At 46.0% G+C, this 21,545-nt stretch overlaps 1 protein-coding gene across 1 annotated transcript in view; it reads left to right on the top strand.

Moving 5' to 3' along the window:
• The window catches only part of COP1 (COP1 E3 ubiquitin ligase), a 133,656-nt gene that overhangs the window by 7,754 nt on the left and 104,357 nt on the right, over nucleotides 1-21,545 (top strand). Inside the window, exons 2-6 of the mRNA XM_075287108.1 lie at nucleotides 1,268-1,327; nucleotides 7,799-7,896; nucleotides 10,090-10,154; nucleotides 13,768-13,887; nucleotides 18,473-18,541. Coding sequence (XP_075143209.1) covers nucleotides 1,268-1,327; nucleotides 7,799-7,896; nucleotides 10,090-10,154; nucleotides 13,768-13,887; nucleotides 18,473-18,541 — 412 coding nt within the window. The remainder of the gene's footprint in view (nucleotides 1-1,267; nucleotides 1,328-7,798; nucleotides 7,897-10,089; nucleotides 10,155-13,767; nucleotides 13,888-18,472; nucleotides 18,542-21,545) is intronic.

Genomic DNA, 21,545 nt, shown 5'->3' with positions numbered 1-21,545 from the left:
TTATAATTATTTTTTTAAATTTCTTTTATTATATTTTATTATTTTTCAAATTTCTTTTAAAATATATGTCCTGCCTTTGAGAAGCTGGTCTGTGGGGGTGCTGGGCACTGCATCAATCAGATAGTGATGACCTTTTATAAGGGCGGGTTCACACCTGCGCCCGGTCTCCGCTTTGTGGGTTTCCGTCTTCTGCCCGAGAAACTGGACAGTGGACGGAAACCCAGCGGTCAGTTTTCAAACCCGTTCACTTGAAGCCTGTGAGCGTCCTCTGCCTCTCTGCGGCGAAACGTGTTTTTTTTTTTTTTTTAAGTGTAGATTGTGAGCCCCACATAGAGCTCACAATGTACATTTTTTTTCCCTATCAGTATGTCTTTGGAATATGGGATGGAAATCCATGTAAACACTGGGAGAACATACAAACTCCTTGCGGATGTTTTTTTTCCCTTGGTGGGAGTTGAGCACCAGGACTCAGCGGTGCAAGGCTGCAGTGCTAACCACTGAGCCACTGTGTGGCCCCGTTTTTTTTTTTTTTTTTTTTTTTTTATTAATCGGACATGCAGGACTTTGTGTCTGGTTACAAAAAACAAAACAAAAAAACAACCCGGTTTTGCCACGGACACCAGAAGACGCTCACGGGCGTACACTGACTGTCGGGTTTCCGTCTCCTGTCCAGCTTCTCGGGCAGAAGACGGAAACCCACAAAGCGGAGACCAGGCGCAGGTGTGAACCTGCCCTAAGTGGGATAGTAAAATCACAGGACTCCAACTTTTCACAAGTGATGGCCATGGTCGGTCAGGAGCAACAAATCTCTTCTAATTCATGAAAAAGTCAGTGATGGATTTTCTATAAAAGTAACAAACTAGGTGAACTAATTGACATAAAAATATTAATAATTGTATAATCTAGGCCCTAGATTCTAGGGAGAAAATGTGCTTTATTTCAAAGTCTATGGCGGTGGTTTGTCTTCCAGTCCATGCAAAATTTATCACGACTCCAACTCTGCAGGCCTTTTTGCAGTCGATAGCCCCCCCCCCTCACGTGGTGAACCCCCGGCGTATTACAGCTGCAGTAAAGCGGGTGCTGTTCAATCCCCCCCCCCCCCATAGTCCAAAAGATCCTACAGCATGTTCTCAGTAGTATTGGGGACCCCAGCTGCTGCTTTGACTTTTTGGTGATGGGGGGGCGTGTATGTTGTGTATGGACCCTTCTTTTTGTTGGCCCTTGTGTCATGTTTAACCCTTTCACCTACTTCTTTTTTCTGTTTCAGCCCAATATGCTTTGATATGATTGAAGAAGCCTACATGACAAAATGCGGACACAGTTTCTGGTAAGACCTTGTCCTTCTGCATTTATTTTTGTGTATTTTCTCCCACACTTGCCTTGATGTACGGTCACTTACATTGCAGTCCAGGCTCAGTAGATCCTTTGCTCTTTATCTATGGATTTTTTTTTTCCTATTTACTTTACTACAACTTTTTTTATAATGTAGATTGTGAGCCCCATATAGGGATCACAATAAACTTTATTTTTTCCTATCAGTATGTCTTTGAAGAATGGGAGGAAATCCACGCAAACACGGGGAGAACTTACAAACTCATTGCAGGTGTTGTTTCTGGCGGGATCCAAACCCAGGAGTCTAGTGCTGCAAGGCTACAGTGCTAACCACTGAGCCACTGTATTGCCCCTTATTTTACTATAACTTTTTGAAGCAGTTTCAAGCGAGTTATTGACTTTCCTGTTTCCATCCCAATCGCAGTGTCAGGACAGAAGTGTAAAATGGGGGCCACATTCAAGCCATTCTCCCCTTACCACCCTTTTAATGTGACAAGAGGATAAAATAAGGTTTAGTGAGAAAGGATGGAACCGCCTGTGAACATGCACCCATGTATAGCAAGCATATATGTGCATGGACAGCCAAAATATTAGGCAAATGTCAAGGGGTGCAAAGAGTCATGCCCCCCTTCATGGACGTTGTGCCTTGTACTCTAGTGCACTTGGAATTATAAGGATTTCTCGGACTACAATATTGATAATGAATTTAATACTGGTGTCAGCCCTAAGGACTGGTCAATGGCCAAACCCGGGACCCCGGTCGATCAGCCGTTTGAAGTGCTTGGATGGGCTCCACTTCCTTTTCTTAGGCCACTGCCTTTTCATCCATTTGTCATGTGGCCATACTGTCGCTCAGTCCCATTCAAAAGATGCCACTATAAAACGTACAGCAACTTCGAAGAGACTCTTGTCCCTTCAGTCAGCTTATGTGTGGCAATTAAGTGTATTGAACCATCGACACTCTGATGTCGATGATCTTTCCTGATCAATATCGTTGGCCTAGAGATCCCCTTTAAGGCTGCTAGTCTTGTAACTTCCCTCCAGTGTGTTTTGGGGACTCCAGGTTACCATGATGTGTGATCAGTAATGAGTAGCAGCTCTGACCTATAAAGTTATATCTATATAGGGTAGGACTCCATTAGTATGGTCCGAGCCAGAGGAGGATGAAGCCAGGTACAATATATGAGCCGTTCGGTCACATCTATTCACCGGGGTGGATGGGCCTCCTATGACAGAGGAGCCAGCAGTATAGCTTCAGGCACGTTGACTTTTCGGATGTGCGCTTTGCCCAGTTTTGTACTTTTTATGAAACCTAGAACGCTGCTCGCACTTGGACACTTCATTCATTTTGTGGCCACTTTTTTTTTTTTTCCTCCTCCAGGCAGATATAGACCTTTTCAGTAATTCTATAATTATACCATTGGTTGCCTTGATGTTGTGGCCAGCGCTCGCTATGAGAACGGCTTTTATAGCCTTTTGTGTTTGGAGCGCGTTTTGGGGGCATTGAAAGCGATGGAGTCCAGAACAGACTTCCTGCTTTTTATAGTTTGCCTCGACGCGTTCCTCTCGTAGGATCTCCAATATTTTTTTTTTTACTCCTTTTGTCTTTGGCGTTTGTTGGGAGACGTGTAAACTATGTAAATTGATAGTTGACATCACCACTAAGTATCTGGAGCTTTTGGAAGCCGTCAATTAGTGGATTGTGTTAGGACAATGAACTTTTGAGTCTGTACGCCGCTCGCAGGCTGCCTCGGCGTGTTAATGTCCTCTGGTGATGGAGTGCACTCGATTGTTTGCATTAAGCTAGAACATTCAATTCCTCATTTCACAACCTTTTTTCGATTTCCTTCTCTGTTTTCTACCCTTAACTCACCCTTCCTAAAGCAATTTTTTATCCTTAGATGAACTGTGAGATCCCACAGAGATGTACTGCAGACTCCGGAGCTCCAGAAATCTACAGAAATGTAATACTCTGTAGTGCTGACTGCAACAAAAGTCACAGTGGTAATGAAGTCAATATTGTGCCATGGCTATTACTGATGTACAGGCAAGACCTTAAATCCTATAGCCTGAAGTCAGCGCACGCTTAACCCTTTGCGTCACGTAAAGCAAGACGAAGGGGTTTGTGCTGCACCACACCACCAAGGTCCAACGTAATCCCTGTGTTACACGGGTTTATAGGGACTTGCCTATTGATGGCCTGTCCGTAGGGTAGGTCGGCAGTATATGATTGGTTGGGATCCGGCAGCCAGGACCCCCACCGATCAGCTGTTTGACGAGGTCACAGCGTTCTGTGCCATTGATGTCCCATTCATCAGTTACGTTGTACAGGAGTAGTTCATTTAATCTTTTCGTAGTTTTTCCCACAGCACTTTTCACAGAAAGTGTCTTCTGTGAACCTTCTGCTTCGAAATTATACCTATAGGGAGACCACTGGTGTTTCCGTAGGTATAATTGACATGCTGTGATTTCCGAAACTGCGCCGGTTTTGTAATTCACGATGGATCAACACAAGTATGCATCTATCCTTATGGACCATGTTCACCCCTACATGCGAAATGGCATCTACCAGCAGGACAATGTGACATGTTATGAAGCTCGCAGTGTACGTGTGTGGTTTGAGGAGCACCAGGATGAGTTTACCGTACTCCCTTGGCCAGCAAATTCCCCGGACTTGAACCCAATTGAGAATCTGTGGGACCACCTCGATCAGATTGTTTGTGCCATGGATGGTCAACCGCGTAACTTAGTGCAGCTGGCCACGGCACTGGAGTCGGCATGGCTCAACATCCCAGTGACATCATCACAACATCCCCTCTCCTCATGCACGTCTCGCAGCGGTCCGCTCTGCCAAAAGGGGGTTATTCTGGATTTGGACAGGTGGTCACATTAATGTGACTGGACTGTATATGATCAGTCCAACCTCTAGCACCCTGACTGGTTATATCACAGACCTAACAAATCTGACATCCCAGTGAATTTAGAAGGTTTGGCGGTCATCTCTAGGTTTTGCTAAGCCCTTACATGCTCTGCTGGGTTTGGGTGGTAATTCTGGATAATGTGCAGACTGCGTTTCCCAAGCTGCTCAAAAGAAGCCTAAATCTGACCGTCCACTGAATGCAGTGTAATATGGGAATCTATAGGTAACATGTAACACTGTATATCAGGCAGTATTTCTACCTTAACGTCCATCCCATGACCTCATAGATATTAATGGATCTCTTCTCCTGACAGCAGCTTTAACTGGCCTTTCTCAGGCCAACTTCATGGCTATTTCACTAGACTCAAGTGTATGCGGGATCCATGAAAACCGGTTACCCTCTGCATGGGAAAAGTACCGACGCTACGGCGCTGTGGATCCACAACCTTCCCCCTGCCTGTGGTTTCCGAGACGGATGTGCGCAGCTTTATTTTTGGAGCCACGGCATAGCGATCGTCTCCAGCATCTTTCACACGCCGAGGGTTAAAAATCCATTTCCCAGTTCTAACGCTCCTGTGCTAAACATACATATGATTCCCAAGTTTCTGAAAAGAAAAAAAAAATGAAAGAAGTAAAAGCGAGCCTGGTGAAATCACATCCAGGTGTCAGTCTGGATGCATATCTCCTATTTTTTAAGACCTTTTTAAAACTAATAGCAGCTGCCTCCCTGACATTGGAGACGTTTTATCCCTGGAATAAATCCATGTTCTGTGAGAATACAGAGGGGGAAAGATGTTTTTGTTTTTCTGCGGCTTATCTTAAGCCCTTTGTTACTGAAGGGGCCTCATGGTGTTGTGGAGTAATGCGGTGTTGGCCCCGCTGCCGGTACACGGACAGGACCTCGGATTTGTCTCTGCACTTCCAAACACTGTTCATTGTTCGCCGCTGAATGGGACAGTGTTGTCGGCCGTGTTGGCGCTGGGGGCTTTGATGAAAAGTAGCAGCGGTTTTGTCTCTGTACAAACCTTCAGATCTTCTATTAATCTTTGTTTTCACAAGTAATTCTCCTTCTTTGACAGTCGTTTACAGGGAGATTCCAACCTAAATGTGTTGGTTTAAGGCTCTGGGAATGCCCTGATGTGGTATTTGGGGTATGTTCACACAGTCACTGCTAGGATGTGCCAGTCACTGCGATGGCTTGTGGTTTTACACGTATGACCCCTGTTGTCTGTGCTGTGCAGATTCACACGTGAGTGGGGTGTTTAAGGCTAAGATCCCGTGTATCAAGCCACAGCCAAAAAGCGCTTTGGGAAAAACTGCAGCGGAAACGCATTATGGTTTTTCTCGCAGCGTTTTCCTCTGTGGACTTTCTGCTTCAACTATTCCTGAGTATCTGATGTTTGAGGGTGCATCACCAGGTCAAAGAAGGAGCCCCATATAGAGATCACAATGTACATTTATTTCCCCTATCAGTATGTCTTTGTAGAATGGGAGGAAATCCACACAAACACAGGGAGAACATTCAAACTCCTTGCAGATGTTGTTCCTGGCGGGATTTGAACCCAGGACTCCAGCTCTGCGAGGCTGCAGTGCTAACCACTGAGCCACCGTGTAGCCCCCCCCCCCAACTCCTATTCTAGTTATGAGAGTGGACGTTCCCTGGGGCCACCAATATACAATGGACAGGACTGCAGCTCTTTGTCACACGAGTAGGTCTCTGTCCATCGCAGCCACTTCTGGAACAGCTGATCTGTGGGGGTTCAGGTGTCTGATGACATATATTCTGTAGAATATGAAACTTGCAGGAGCCGGGAAACCTTTTAAAGGGCTGTTCCATGTCTCTGATATTGATTGTGGCCATTTTACTACTTACCAAGGGCAGTGCCATACATTGTATAGTGGCAGATCTTGGTATTGCACCTTGAATGGCATTGTGCTCCAACTTGGCAAAGTCAGCGGTGGACGTGAGAAGAGGAAGTGGCGCTCAATATGCCAATCCTGCTACTCCGCTATACACATGAATGTACGACTAAGCTGCTGCCAAACATCTCTACCGCCTTATCACCCATACGGATAAATTATTAGGCGTGGTGAAATCCAACATTCCTTGAGAGTTTCTTTTGGGACAATAGGGACACCCATTACACATAAGATTTGGATTTGGCAGTATAGTGTAATGTCCACTGTATAAGGGGTTATCCGGAGCTACGACATTGATATTACTGCGGCCTCTACACCGCTTGTCAAGCCCAGCGCCGTACATTGTATTGTGGCTGTACTTGGTATTGCAGCTTATCCCCAGGACTGACCTGCAGCTTGGCCATGTGACCAATAGATGTGATGTCACGGCCTAAGAAGAGCTCATCGTCCTAAAAACCCCTTTAAATAGAAGATATGGCCTCTCTGACTCCATCTGGGGCCTTACATAAGTATTACGTACTTGATCTCTTATCCTGGCTCTGTGTGTGTCCTAAAGGAGAACTCTCTTCTAACAGAATGGGTTGGGGAAGGGATTGTCTTGTCCTATTTGTCTGACCGCCATGTTACAGTCTAAGACCGCCCTCTGGACTCCTAAGCCTAGAAAGCATTAGAACTTCCACCGAATCTTTCCCCACAGACCATATATCAATCTACTCTGCTTTTCAATGGTCTCGCTCTTCTTCAGGAAACCAGGGGAGCTGGTGCAAAAAAGAAAAAATTGAATTTTTTTTTTTCCCTCTTGTCACTTTTTATACCACAAAACTGCCATACAAGGTTAAAATAAAGATCTGCGGTAAGGTCTTCAGAAATAAGACTTGTTTGCTGCGCCTCTCTTGTATGACCTCTGGAGCGCACACATTATTTCAGCAGCTTTTTATGTTATGCCTGTCTGCATTGTTGGCCCGAGTCGGGGCCCATTTAGCGGTGTCTGTACCGCGATCCCCCCTGAGTACAGCGCCATACAGAAGGGGCCGTTCTCTTCTTCTTCTTCGTGTATTAATAATCTATCGGCACAAAGAAACAACAAGTCCTATTCCCAGTCTTAGATAGATTTCACATTCACATGTTGGAATCTTTATCACTTTTTATCGCTTGATGGATCAGACTTTGTATCCAGTAATGAAACCTGTTCCCTATAAACCAGTTGAGCTGTGTGAGCACACGGAGCCCCAGGAGATGGCAGTAAGCAGCAGGGGGGGAGGCCGTGTGATAGCGAATATCAGACATCTTGTTCCCGTGTCACTCAAGTCTTCCTAGCAGTATTTCATGTAGGCAAGCTCTGTATCATCACAGCCCAGATATCCAGTCGAAAAGCATCAATTCTCACTAAGCAGCAGCCGAAAGCAAAAGGCAAAAAGCAAATAAATGTTCGGCGCTCAGCAGTGGAAATCTGAGTGTATAGACGGCTTATGTCATCCGCCGCAGTCTTGCTGGTGCGCTGCCACATGGTGCACGGTTTACACCTTTTTTGGTATACACTGTAAAGAAATGTGGTTATCTGATATATTTATATCCTCTGATAGTCAGTGACGGCCAAAAAACCATGTGTGTTTTGTCTCCTAACAGCTACAAATGCATTCATCAAAGTCTGGAGGACAATAATCGCTGCCCAAAGTGTAACTATGTGGTGGATAACATTGACCATCTCTACCCAAACTTCCTAGGTGAGTGGAATCCGTGTTTTATGTCCATTTACTTATGCCTCTTAAAGGGATCCTATCATTAAATCTCAATTTTTTGTGACTAACACGTAGGAATATCCTTAAGAAAGGCTATTCTTCTCCTACCTTTAGATGTCTTCTCAACGCCGCCATTCAATATAAATCCCAGTTTTCGCCAGCATGCAAATGAGTTCTCTCACAGCACTGGGGGCGGGCCCCTGGGCTTAAACAGCACTAGGGGCGTCCCCAATGCTGCGAGAGAACTCTCCAGTGCCGCATCCATCTTCTTCAGCAGCGTCCTCTTCACGCGTATTCTTCTGGCGGTGGCTTCAAACTTCTAGGGCAAAGCCGACTGCGCATGCTCGCTGGCCACAATAAAATGGCGGCTATTTTCTTGTGGCCGGCAGGCATGCGCAGTCGGCTTTGTCCTAGGCCTGAGGCCTAGAAGTTTGCAGCCAACTCCCAGAAGAAGACGCGTGAAGAGGCCATTCCTGAAGAAGATGGAGGCGGTGCTGGAGGGTTCTCTCGCAGCATTGGGGACTTCCCCAGTGCTGTTTGAGCCCAGAGGCCCGCCCCCGGTGCTGTGAGAACTCATTTGCATACCGGCAAAAACCAGGATCTATACCGAACGGCGGCGCGGAGAAGACATCTAAAGATAGAAGAATAGCCTTCTTAAGGCTATTCCGACGTGTTGGTCACAAAAAATTGCATTTTAATGATATGATCCCTTTAACTCTTGGAATACAACTTTTAAAGGGGATATTCACCTTTACGGAATTGATGACCTTTCAGTAAAGTGTATTTCTTGGTCAGAAGTGGATGGATGTGTTCTGTTTTGTGGCAGAGTTACTGCAGCTCGGCTCTCATTCACTTATATAGGATCTGAGCTGCAGTAACTCTGTACAACAGCTACATGGAGAAGGGTTATCGGCTTCTGTTTCTGTCTTCTATATAGCGACTGATGAGAACAGCTGATCAGTTATCATTTGGGGTCTGAAATTGAGAGGTCATCAATATACTTTGCTCACAAAACCCATTTAAGATTGGCCATGAGTTTTACATGAGCAGCAGTCTGACTCTCGGGACCTCCACTGCTCAGTTGTTGCCCCGGGCGTGCCGTTCCCTACATCGTTTACTTGTCAGGCACCGCCCTGTTCACACACTCTCTATGGATGGTGGTGGTTGTGGGTTCTGCAGCAGTTCTGTACACTTGACGGGAACCACCACTATCCCGAAAAAGGTGACTGAGCCTTTTGCCTGGCGAGACAGCTGATCTGCAGGGGTCTGACAGTCAGACCTCCTGCTGATCTAAAATTGATGGCCTATCCTAAAGGTGCATAACACATTAAGTCTAAGTATCAAGTAATCCCCAGCCGATAATGGCATTTTAAAAGGGTACAGATGTGATCTTGTTCCATTTACTCTCTATGTAATGCATTGTGTTGTAGAATTTTGGCTGCTAAATCCACACCGATACTCTACAAAAACAACTTAATAAAAGCCCATTCACAAACAGTGCGAAAAAATCTGCAGTGGGTTCTAGGCATGTGTCCAAAGGGGTTAGAGGAGCGAGAGCTATGTTTTATAGCGTTGTTGTCAGACAGCAAACCTTTAAGTGGGTGTTCCTACTTTATGGCACATCTATAGCATAGGCCATCACTTTTATTGACGGAACCCGTAGACTCCATGCATACGAATGAGTGCACATCTGAGTTAGGGGGATGACGCTCAGTGACATCCAGGTGTCATCCAAATGCGTTGTGTCATGCACTTCTATGGAGGCTTCTGATCCATTCTGTTCCAATGAGAAGAATAGGATCTGCTCTATTTTCAATGGAACAGACCATTGGATGCAGACATGGAGCCTAGAACTGACCGGTCATGACAATGAAGTGGCTGCTCCCCTTGTAAGCCGCCTCCAGACCAGGGAACTGCATCTGGCCTCGCGTGCTCTGCAGGGAAACAGTCAGTAGATCAGTCGGACCCCCGTTAATCACGTCTAGCATTACATGACGTGTGCTGAGAGTATATACTGGTATACATGGATTACAATGGTGGTGGTGGGCTCTTGGATACATCCATTTTATTGTGCTATTCTCTAGTTTAGATGAAGCCGTATCCATGTCTATTCAGTTCAGTAGGTACAATCCCTCGAACTCTCATCTTAGTGACTCGCCCTGTGTTTTTATCTTCCAGTAAATGAACTTATTCTCAAACAGAAGCAGAGATTTGACGACAAGCGGCTGAAGCTGGACCCCTCGGTAAGATGTGAATAAAGCATTACTAAATGAAAGTGACGCAGGTTATCAAAAAGCAATTGTACAAACTGCGCTCCAGTGATATCCGGTGTCTAATGGGTAACAAAGCGCCAAGTCCCAGCCTTGCTCTATATTATGAAGTAATACTTTTATAATACTCGCTGCCGGCTATTATCTTGTTGTTATGCTGCATCCTTTCTGAAATGACAGTGAGGCCCCATTCACACGGGGCACGGGATGGCATATTTTGGTCCTGATTTTGACGCGGGAAGCCTGCCGCGACTGTCGTGGCTTCTGACAGTCGCGGCTTGCTGCTCCAGAGTAGGCTTAAATGAATGGGCTTAGTCCGGAGGGTGGTGTTGCGAGGTGGACGCCGGCACTGAATCAGCCGCGGATTCCGCCTGAAGAAAGGGCAGCTCGCTTCTTTTTTCTGTGAGTGGCAACGTACCGTTCACAGAAAAAATTAAGCTAGCGGTCTGCATAGACCTCTATTGTGAGGAGGTGGATTCTGACGTGAATTCAGCACCAAAATCCGCCCCCTCTTGCCCCGTGTGAATGAGCCCCAACAATGCTTAGGACCAAGGTGGCGGCTGATGCCTGGGTGTGGAGGGGATGGCAAAATACATATTGTTTTCCCATCTGAGACTTTATTTAAAAGTGTTTTCCACAGGATAGGTCATCAGTATCTGATCAGGTGTCGGCCAACCACAGAACCCACACAGATCAGCCATTCAGGCATCCACCAGGCACCGGTAGCTGCTGCAATGGACGGGAACACAGCGCAGTGTACAGACTGCTCCCTATTCAGGTAATAGGAGTGAAACTGCAAATCTCTAGAACCCTGGCTATAGCGTTAACAGGACTGCAGCTCATCTCCTTGAATAGGACCAGCCTCCACGTTACGTTCTCCATCCACTTTAGCATTTTCCAGTGTCTGAAACATATGATCTGTGTGTGGCCTGAGTCTCTGAACCCCACCTTCTCCCACAGAGCCCGATAGCCTATCCTGTGTATAGGTCATCAGTATAAAAAAAAATCCACTTGAGGCTGGAAAACCTCTTTGAAGCCAAACCCCCCCCACTTTGTTTAAATGCAGCGGTTTTCCCACTGTGGAAACCCTGCCATAAAAAATGCTGCGTTTTACAGCAACTGCAAAGTGAGTGAGAGCCTGGCTAATCCCATCCATACATTGCAGGCAAAAAACCTCAGCGGAAAAGCCGTGATTTAAAAAAAAAAAAACGCTGATGTTTTTGAGAGCCGTAGCATGTCAGATAGACCTGTGGAAATGCTGGTGTTTTCCCTCTAGGTTTAAAGGGGCTAAGTTTTTCCGTGCAGATTTTCAAGCCATATTAAAGGGGCTCTATCAGCAAAATTTTGCTGTGTGAGCCCCACATATGCGTGAATAGCCTTTAAAAAGGCCATTCAGGCACCACTAATCTTATTTTAAACCCTGGTCCCGTTTTAAAATAAAACTATAAAAACATATATGTAAATTATACCTGAACGCTGGGCAGTGATGCACGATCCGACGTCAACTTCTGGCACGCCTACACCTACGCATATGTGGGGCTCATACAGCAAAATTTTGCTGATAGAGCCCCTTTAATATGGCTTGAAAATTAATATGGCTTGAAAATCTGCACGGAAAAACTTAGCAAGAAGCAATGAAAAACTCTGCGGGAAAAAAATGCAATGTGGTTCCGCTATGTTTTTTTCCGCACTTTTTTTTTTTTTTTTATTTTTTTTATTTATATATATATATATATATATATATATATATATATATATATATATATATATATATATATATATAAAGGGTTTTGGTACGTGGAGCCTAAAAGGATTTTATGTGCACAAACAATAAAGGGTACCTAGACTTCGGTTCTCCCGTGCACTCTGACTACTTGGCCCATGCATACAGATTGTACAGATACAGTTGTCACCATTGGGGTCACACCTAGAATACGGTGCACGGACCTATGTGCAATATTCTCAGGTCATGACTCAGTTGCCATGGTAACTATACTGCCCAGCGTGCAGGAGCGTCGCACCACACTAGACACCTTGCACGTGAAAGTATAGACTGTCAAGCACTGCGGCCTCTTCACTCCTCACATAGCACTGGACTTTCTACAGCAGTGATGCTTTGTATGGCAACTGGGCCCCATTCACTTGAATGGGCCTGGGGTGCTCACATTGATAGAGGACCTTTCATATCTTAGGGCACATGCGGTTTTAGGAATGCGCCCTCTTACAGTACAGCGCTAAGGACACTACTGTCAGGGGGGGCCTTCCTCACAATCCAGCTACAGACTGTCAGGAACGCCCTTTTGACAGTGAAGAGGTGTCTGTAACTACACCCATATCTGTTGCATCGGGACACATAACAGGAAAGCCGCTGAATTCAGCACAATGTCGGCTTTTAGCGGTATATAAAACCGCATGTGCCCGAGGACATGAAGGGTACTTTTTAAATCCTGACGTACCCCTTTAACACTTTCAGCACTTTGTGCTACAGTATGTTCTCTCTTTGTCCCTTTGCTATCTATGTGCATCCACCCTTGTTGCTCAGATCCGCAGCGTGGGGCCCACCCGCCTGCCAAATGCCACTTTTGGTATATCGCTCTTACCAAATCTAACACACAGCTATAGCAACTTGCTGCTTACTACAAGGGACCCCCGTAGGTAATGGTGCCACTTATAAAAGGGTATGTTGTAGTGTTTTAGGGTTAATGTGAATACCAAGTAGCCACCTCTGTAATTAAAAGCACTTGGCTCCACAGATCCCGGGTACGAGTTAGTATTGGCCGCCTTCCTCTCATTGTGCGTAATAACCTGAGGAGACACTTTGTCTTCGCTAGCACGCGTTGTTGAACTCATTCTGGAGCGTTCAGATTTCAGGATTGAATAGGGTTGGAGAGCTCCAAAAATGTGCCTACTAAAGATCAACACCGAGAGCACGGCCTGACATTTACCGTGTTCGCTGCGGAGCCGGCTGCCATTCTCGTAAATGTGAAGGTATTTTGTTGTCATCGTTTGTAGCCAGAAAAAGGTATCTCGATGACAGGTCTGAAATAATGGCCGAATTGTACTATGAGGTCGCTAGTGAGATGAATTTATGACCACCATGAAGTGGCTAAAAAAACTTAAAGGGACCCTGACTTTCAGTCCCCGTCCTCTTGACCACTGGGGGATCTTATGATCGGGCACCTATTCCCTGTCCTGTGGATAGGGGATAAGTCTCCATAACAGGACAACCTCCTTTAAGGATTGACATGTTTCCTTAATCTAAGAGAAGTAACTGTGAGCCAGTGATGGGACCGCCTACAGGTCTCCCAAGCGCACACAGTGCACAGACTTCAGACACCATGTTATACAATTATATATATATATATATATATATATATATATATATATATATATATATATATATACAAAATGACATGGCGATTTGCTCTGATCCTCTTACTCGGTAGATTGCTTTACGGTACTGGCAGTTCAGCGTTCAACTTTGCAGGTTTCCTTTAAGGATGTGCAGAGGTTAATATGGATGTACTGTGGTAGGTAAAGAGTTGTTTAATCGATATACTGAATTTTTTTTTCTTTTTGGTCCTAGAATGGTCACCGATGGCAGATCTTCCAAGACCTTCTGGTAACTGATCAAGATAATCTGGACCTAGCCAATGTCAACCTGATGCTTCAGCTTTTGGTACAGAAGAAGAGGCAGCTGGAAGCAGTAAGTACAAATAAGTAGTCACCCTTATTGCACCTCTAAGGGCTGTTCCATCTTAGGAAGTTATCCCTTATATACCCTTCTATAGGATTGGGAATAACTTGCATATTGGTGGAGGTCTGACAGCTGAGGCCCATCACGATGAACTGGGGAGTTTGGGTAGAGTGGACGCCAACTTCTCCATTCATTTGAGTAGGAGCACCACAGGGCTTGGGTTGCAGATTAGTGGGGTCTGACTGCTGAAACCCCCACAGATCAGAACACATTTCCATTCATTTCTATGTGAAGCTTTAGATAAACAAGCACTGTTAAGGGTAAGTTCACAGAGATTTTTGGTCTGGAACCTGAGGTGGAGGCCGCCTCAGGTTCTGGACCAAAAGCTGGGTAGCCGCGACTGAAAGCTGGTGCAGTGTAATGGCATCCAGTTGCGCACTCTGCTCCGGATTAGGTCCAATGAATGGGCCTAGTCCAGAGGAGGGAGTGTCTTCAGGCCGAATCGCGAGGTGAATTCTCCTGAAGAAGGAGCATCTCACTTCTTTTTTTCTGGGAGCCGGAAGAAACGGCTCCCGGAAAAAACTCCTGACCGGTTCCCATTGATTTCAATGGGAGACGTCTTTTTTTTAGGTCAGGATTTTGAGGCGGATACGGCCTCAAAATCCTGACCAAAAATCTCCGTGTGAACTTACCTTAAAAGCCATAAGCAGTTCATTGAGACATGGGCACTAGGCAGGTCAGACCTCCACAGCTCTGCACTTTATCCTGTAGATTGAGAAAACCCTTTTAAGCAGTGTCAGCTGAAATGAACGGGAGCCACTTGACAGAGTAATATCCTGGATTATTAGTATCCAGGAGGAGGTGATGGAGTACAGCCGCCTTCCCCAGAGGCCGGGAAGTAAGAAGAGACGCAGACAGTGTTATCTGTGTGTATAATGTTACCAGGCTGCTCTAGGTCTGCAGTAGTATTCATCATGAAAAGGGATATCCCCAGAATATTTCTCATATAAAAAGGGCTGCACGGCCATTAATAGCTGTATTGTAGCGTTTCTAGCAAATAAAATACTGTGTTCATCCTTTTTGTGCTACCATTAGAGATGAGTGAGTGCTATTCAAAACTCCCGTTTCAAATAGCATGCACCCATAGGAATGAATGGACGCAGCCGGCAAGCAGGGGGTTAAGCGGCCGGCCGCTTCCATTCATTCCTATGGGTGCGTGCTATTCGAATAGTACTCGCTCATCTCTAGCGACCACGTGTCTCTACAGTAGGATTATATATATATATATATATATATGTGTGTATAGATTTTATTATAATAAAAATATATATTTAGTATGCCATGGATTTAGGATCCCATGGGGTTGATGTAGGAGCGGCACTCCCTGCCCACATAGGTCGTGACATACGTTTGTCACGTGACCTGATCACATCTCAGTCCCAATCAAGCAAATGGGCCGAGCAGCTGCTGCAATACCAAGTACCAATGATAAATACTGCCGCTGATTGTTCGGGACCCCCATTGTGGACCCCGCCAATCTTTCATTGAAGGATAGCTCATCGGTTCTTTAGCCTGGAAAATCCCTTTAAGCAGCGCATGCATGACCACCTCTCTGCTAAATAAAAACAAAACCTGGAACCTCCCCAATCTCTCTGTCTCTGGAACCCGACCAGTCTGACTTTTATGACATGTGATTCTAAGAAAACCTGTCAAACATCATTTGGACCGCTTTTCCAATTTACTTCGTTCCACGACGATTGTTAAATATCACTGAATTGGCCATTTTGGATTCTTTAAGCCATTTTCCCGCTGTATTAACTCCATATGGAAAAGTCTTACCGATCAATGCCTATTTTTTTTTTTTTTTTTTTTTTTTTTGTTTTGTTCCCCTTTCTTTCCTGGTGACGTTGCCCCTGTTGGTCTCTTGGCAATCGCCCCCCGTCCTCCCTAAGACAGCCTCGTGGAATTGATAAAGAGTCTTTCTGTCCCGGTTGCTCGCCGTGCCAGTAACACAGCCTCCCTCTGCAGCACATATTGTTCAGCTGCGCTGCCAGGACGGCCATAAAAATATTTTGGCCAAATATCACAGCAACAAAAGGGAAAATAATATAATCTTCAGATTAAATTTAGCTTTGGGAGAAAAAAAAAATAGAGGGTTGAAGGCGGCCTTACGTTCTGTCTACTAGAGGTTGGCACAGAGACATTTTCAGCAGTCCGTACCAGGAGGGTAAAATTAGGAATAAACACGAAGCCGCGAAATCGGCGGTAACTTCTACTCGCACTTGGCTAGTCATGTCAGTGTTGATGTAACCTATGGCCAGAACTGATAAGAGCCGTGACATTCATATTCCGCTGGCAGTCCTGTATTTTTTTCCCTTTTTATTCTATTTTTAATAAGTTTTTGAGCTTCATCGCGCCATGTCTTATATAGTTAGTCTCTTCACTGTGTCATGGCATCCAGTGTGGCTCGTATAATGTGTGAATGTGTTTATTGCGTGTTTTTCTTTAATATAACTCTGCCTTCTGTATCTGCTACCCAACTAGCGATGACGACCTATAACGTGTCAGCAGTCAGTTTATTGGCTCTGATATGACAACCTTTTCTTAGGATAGGTCATCGGGATCTGATATCCGGAGATACAACTCCTGACACAGGGGCCCGGAAGCAGGAACAGCTTTGTGCACTGTGTAGTGGCCAGAACTGGTATTGCAGCTCGATTGGGACTGAGCTTCAGTAAAGGCTCATTCACACGGGGTACGGGATGGCGTATTTTGGTCCTGATTTTGATGCGGGAGGCTTGGGACAGTCGGGGCTGGGGACAGTTGCAGCTTCCCGCTCTGGAGTAGGCCTAGTCCAGAGGGTGCTGCCGCGAGGCAGGGTGGAATCTGCCTGAAGAAAGGGCAGCTCGCTTCTTTTTTCCGCTTGCAGGAGCAAACCACTAGCGGAAAAAAGAACGCTAGCGGTCTACATAGACCTCTGTTGTGAGGGGGAGGATTCTGGGGAGGATTCGGTGCCAAAATCCACCCCCTCTTGCCTCATGTGAATGATCCCTAACCCACAGCCAGTACACAAGGTATGGAGCTGTCCCTGCTGCTGGGCGCTGCAGCTTCTTTCATTGATGGGGCTCCAGGAAGTCCTAAAGATAGACGGTCCTTTATCACTAATCTTTTAGGCAATTTTGGATGACCAAAAGCCTTTTATTGCCTGTCAAGTGCAACCGTGATGGTTCCATTCCCCACAAGCAATTGCTTGTTCAGTTGTCAGCAGTGGCAGGTGGCCGTGTTACATGTGCCGTGGTTGTTATTCAGGGCCGCGAGCTTCCTGCACATGTGACGATGGTTCACGGACCAGCATAAGTGCAAGATTTCACCAGTGATGTCTGGACAAGCAAGCACAGTCAGTCTAGGCTCGGTGGAAGTAGTTGCACAGACTTGGCAGAGTTGGAGGTGTTTGCCCCTGTTGCGCACGGCACGCAACTTGCCTATTACAAAGAATTTCTTTTCACAGAACTGTAACCACTCCAGACAAACAACAGTTTGTGTTAGTGCAATACAAAGCTTTTCCTGGAAAGCGCCTTATAGTCCCCAAAAACGATTTTAGTAAGTCGATGGTTACTGTAGATTTCACACACGCTGCAGGAATCGTGGAGCAGAGAGCGGGAAATTCACACGGCACGTTTGTAAGGGCTCGTTCACACGGGGCAAGAGGGGGCAGATCTTGACGCCGAATCCACCTCAAAATCTGCCCCCTCACAATGGAGGTCTATGTAGACTGCTAGCGACCTGCCCCTTCTTCAGGCAGATTCCCGCAGCTGATTCAGCCGCAGCGTCTGCCTCGTGACAGCACCCTCCGGACTAGGTCCATTCACTTGGGTCTACTCCGGAGAGGGAAGCCCGCAACTGTCGGAAGTCGTGTCAGGCGCATTTTCATCCTATTCGGACGCGGCTTCCCGCGTCAAAATCGGGGCCAAAATATGCGGTCACAACCCCCGTGTAAACTAGCCCTAAGAAATCCATCTAGTCTAGACCCTGGCCTAGTTATGTTCTGCTGCTATGTTTGCCAGTGTCGGACATGTGCTGCTGTGAACAACATCCGGACGTCACCAGAGAAAGAACAGAAATAGGCTCCAGAAAATGCATTCCTGGCCCAAGATTAGGAAGAGATGGCATAGATATAGGTTTAGAATTGAAAATTGGCTGCTTGCAGCCACCACTAGGGGGAGCTTAGCGGCCTATGGTTTTGTTGTAAATCATTGCCAATAGGCCTCTGTCTCCCCTTGAGGCCACTGTAAGTAGCTGTAGCTGTGTTTCTTTTTAATATCTGTTTGCAGGAGATTTGGAGCCGAATTTTAGAAAGGGGTTTTGAGTTGGGACCCTTACCTCTATTACGTCTGTATGCCTTACTAAGTGTCACGGACAGGTTTTGCTTGCATGAGCCCAGGACTAGAGAATACCCTGACACCATTACCCTTAGAAGTGAATATATCTGCCGTGCTGTTGTCTCCCAGACGTGTTTGTAGCTGCCGCCAGGCTTAGGATTTTTGACTCTCTGTATAGGTTAAAAATTGTATTTTTCCATCTTCCCTCTCTGCAGGAGTCGCACGCTGCTCAAGTTCAGATCCTGATGGAATTCCTGAAAGTGGCTCGACGGAATAAGCGAGAGGTAATAGGGGTTTAATGTTAAATGCAGACGCTCTGAAATAGTCTTCGTTTCCACAGAGGTTTCTTGGTGTACTTTATAGCTCCCTTCAGTTCTGAGCCGCGTACACAGCGCCGCCGGTAGGAGCACGTTATGAAACGGCGGCAGGACTAATCTCTAACACTGATCTCCTTGGCACATGGAGTAAGAGAAATGGAGTGAATCCGTATTTCAATGACTTTTGGAAGTGGGTAGAATGGTGCTGCCTATTTAAGAAAATCCCCAAAACTTTGCAATACAGTCCGCAGCCGCAGCCTCTTCTATCAGCTGATCTTTGGGTCCTAAATTTCGGGACGCCATGATCTGATGTGACTCATCCTAACGATAGATCATCTATATGAAAGTACCAGGGCCTTTGCATTCATTTATAACATCAGGGTCAGATTATGGCTACGTTATTTTTTCAGACTTTGCCTATGTCGGTGCTGCGGAGTGCACACTAAAACCATTTTAGGCCGATAGGACAGTGTTTTTCCACAGATCCATTCCTAAATGTCACATGGCAAGGACCCGTAGTCTGATACTGGAAATGCACGCCGTTGGAAATTTTCATTTTCCCCTTGTACTTTAGAAGGCGACCTCTTGCTTTCAAGTGAAATTTAACCTACAGGAATGTGACCGATTCTTCAGGGCTTTCATTGTGGCACTTCAGATTGTTCATTCCTTAAAAAGCTGGATGCCTGGAAGCCTTGTGCTGCCCTATAGGTCGCTAGTCCAGATGCACTGGAAAGGGAAAGGGAGTGTTATAACTTTCAGATGGGGAGGGCTTAGCCCAAATCTCTTGACTCTGACACCTGCTCTGATTCCTTTTATTAAAGGGGGTTTTCAAAATAGTTTTTCCATACCGTTGACCTATCCAGAGGAGGCGATCTGTCTTGGTCTGACACCCGGACCCCACACAGATCAGCTGAATTTCCCCATGGTGGGACTATTAAAGCATTATCTTATCCTGGCAGCATATGGGTGCTGGAAGCTGCTAGCGGGCTGGTGGTGCTAGCGGACTATTAAAGTAATAGGGGTGCAGCTGCCCTGACCATCCCATAGCAGTGCTATTGGGGAATTGCAGCGCCTATTACTGTCCCCTAGAAGCTTCTGGCACCCACAGACCAGGGTAACTTCTCTCGGGGGGGGGGGATGGGGATGGCATTATTTTTATCACTCCTATTGAAGTGAACAGGAGCGCAGTTGCATCCTGTCCAGCCCGGGCATGTCTGCAGGATTGGGATGGGATTTGGTAGTCTGACCCCTATAAATAAGCTGATTATTAGGGTTGCGCGATCGAGATCGGAAAAGATCGAATTCCGATCGGCAATCGAGTAAATTTTGCGATGGGAACTCCGATCCTGATATTTTCCGGCGGGATCGAGGTCAGAGGTTGTCTCAAGATCGGCTCAACCCTACTCATGTATATAACATGAATAGGGTTGAGCGATCGGGATCGGAAAATATCAGATTCCGATCGGCGATCGAGCAAATTTCTCGATCGGGATCGACTGGAAAATGATCGGAAAATCGGATTTTAAAATCGATCCTGAAATCTCAAGATCGGCTCAACCCTATTGATTATCCTTTAGCCTGCGATTGTCTAATATCTTTTGTGCCGTAACCCCCTGAAAGCGTAAGTGCTGCTTTAACAGACTGGGTTTGATCCAGAAATCATACGTGGGACCACATAGGGCGTTGTATCGGTTGTCTCTCTCCAGCCACGTCTATGTGACCCCCAACGTTCACAACCTGCCTTCCCCATTCGAACCTAACCGGATGGCCTCACACATCGGGCTTGTTTATTTGGAACGTGTCTTATGAGGTCAGGCCACGTTTCTCATCATGTCATTACCTCCAGTGTTGATGGCGCTCGGTCACTCCAGCAGTTTCATTGACGAAGTTTGCGATATAACTTTCTGATCGGGTCAAGAGATGCTAAACATGCTCGGTGTCTCTCATCTGTCAGGATTACAGATTGCATAACCTCCTGCCTCCTTCCCAAGTTTTCTCCTGTACCCCCCCCTCCTTTTTTTTTTTTCGACTTCGTATATTTCCTATGTTTTGGTCAAGAATAATTAAAAACAAATGACCAAGCTGAAATGATATTTATATTGGCAGGAAAATAACCTAAAGAAACTCCCTCTACACCCCTGGAGATAAACATTGTGCTGATGATATAACGTTCGTACAGCGAGCCCCTCACTTTATTTATTTCACTTTTTATACATCCTCCCCCCCCGCTTTAGGAAATAGTCTTGTGTCTGTTTGGGTTTCCAGTTCTGGCATTTATAGGATGCTTATTCCTTTCTAGAAAGATAGGGCCCCATCCAGGATTCGTCCGGTGACTCGCTGAACCCTTGGACCCCACTCGTTTTATTCCATCCAAGAAAGCCCGAGCGTGCGTATGATATGTTTTGGCCATATTTGACGTGTCACGGCCCAGAATTCCTCCTCGGCGTTTGAGTCACAAATGATGGGTTCCCGGAGTCGTAGAGAGTAAACATCCCCAAGCATATTTCTATGGAGCGCTGTAATTGCTTGCGTTTTTTGGCTTCGGACGTCATCGACTTTTAATCAGCGGATTTGTTTATGGGTTTCAGATTTTGCAGGCGCTAAACTGGACTGGTGGGGAAGTGATAGCGGGGTGGTCACATTGTAGGATCAGAGAATATGTCATGGATATCGGTCGACGTCTTATGTTTTTTTTGCAATTATTGAGTATATACAACATCGGGACCCCTCACAGCTGAGAATCCAGTCTTCTTCGACATCATACATAGATTTTTCCAGGACTCTTAATAGTCATGGCGCACCCTTGGGATAGGTCATCAATTTCAGATTAGTTGGGGGCTGACTCCTGACACACTCTAACTGATCAGCTGTTGGAAGGGGCCATGGCCTCAATTAGCTGTCGTACCACACACAGGCACTAGGGGCAGTATGGCCCTGTCTGTACCTGTAAACAGTAAGGCCGGGGCCCCAC

Source organism: Leptodactylus fuscus, chromosome 9 (assembly GCF_031893055.1).
Source record: "Leptodactylus fuscus isolate aLepFus1 chromosome 9, aLepFus1.hap2, whole genome shotgun sequence".
NCBI lineage: Eukaryota > Metazoa > Chordata > Amphibia > Anura > Leptodactylidae > Leptodactylus > Leptodactylus fuscus.
This window is presented reverse-complemented; position numbering and strand designations above follow the sequence as displayed.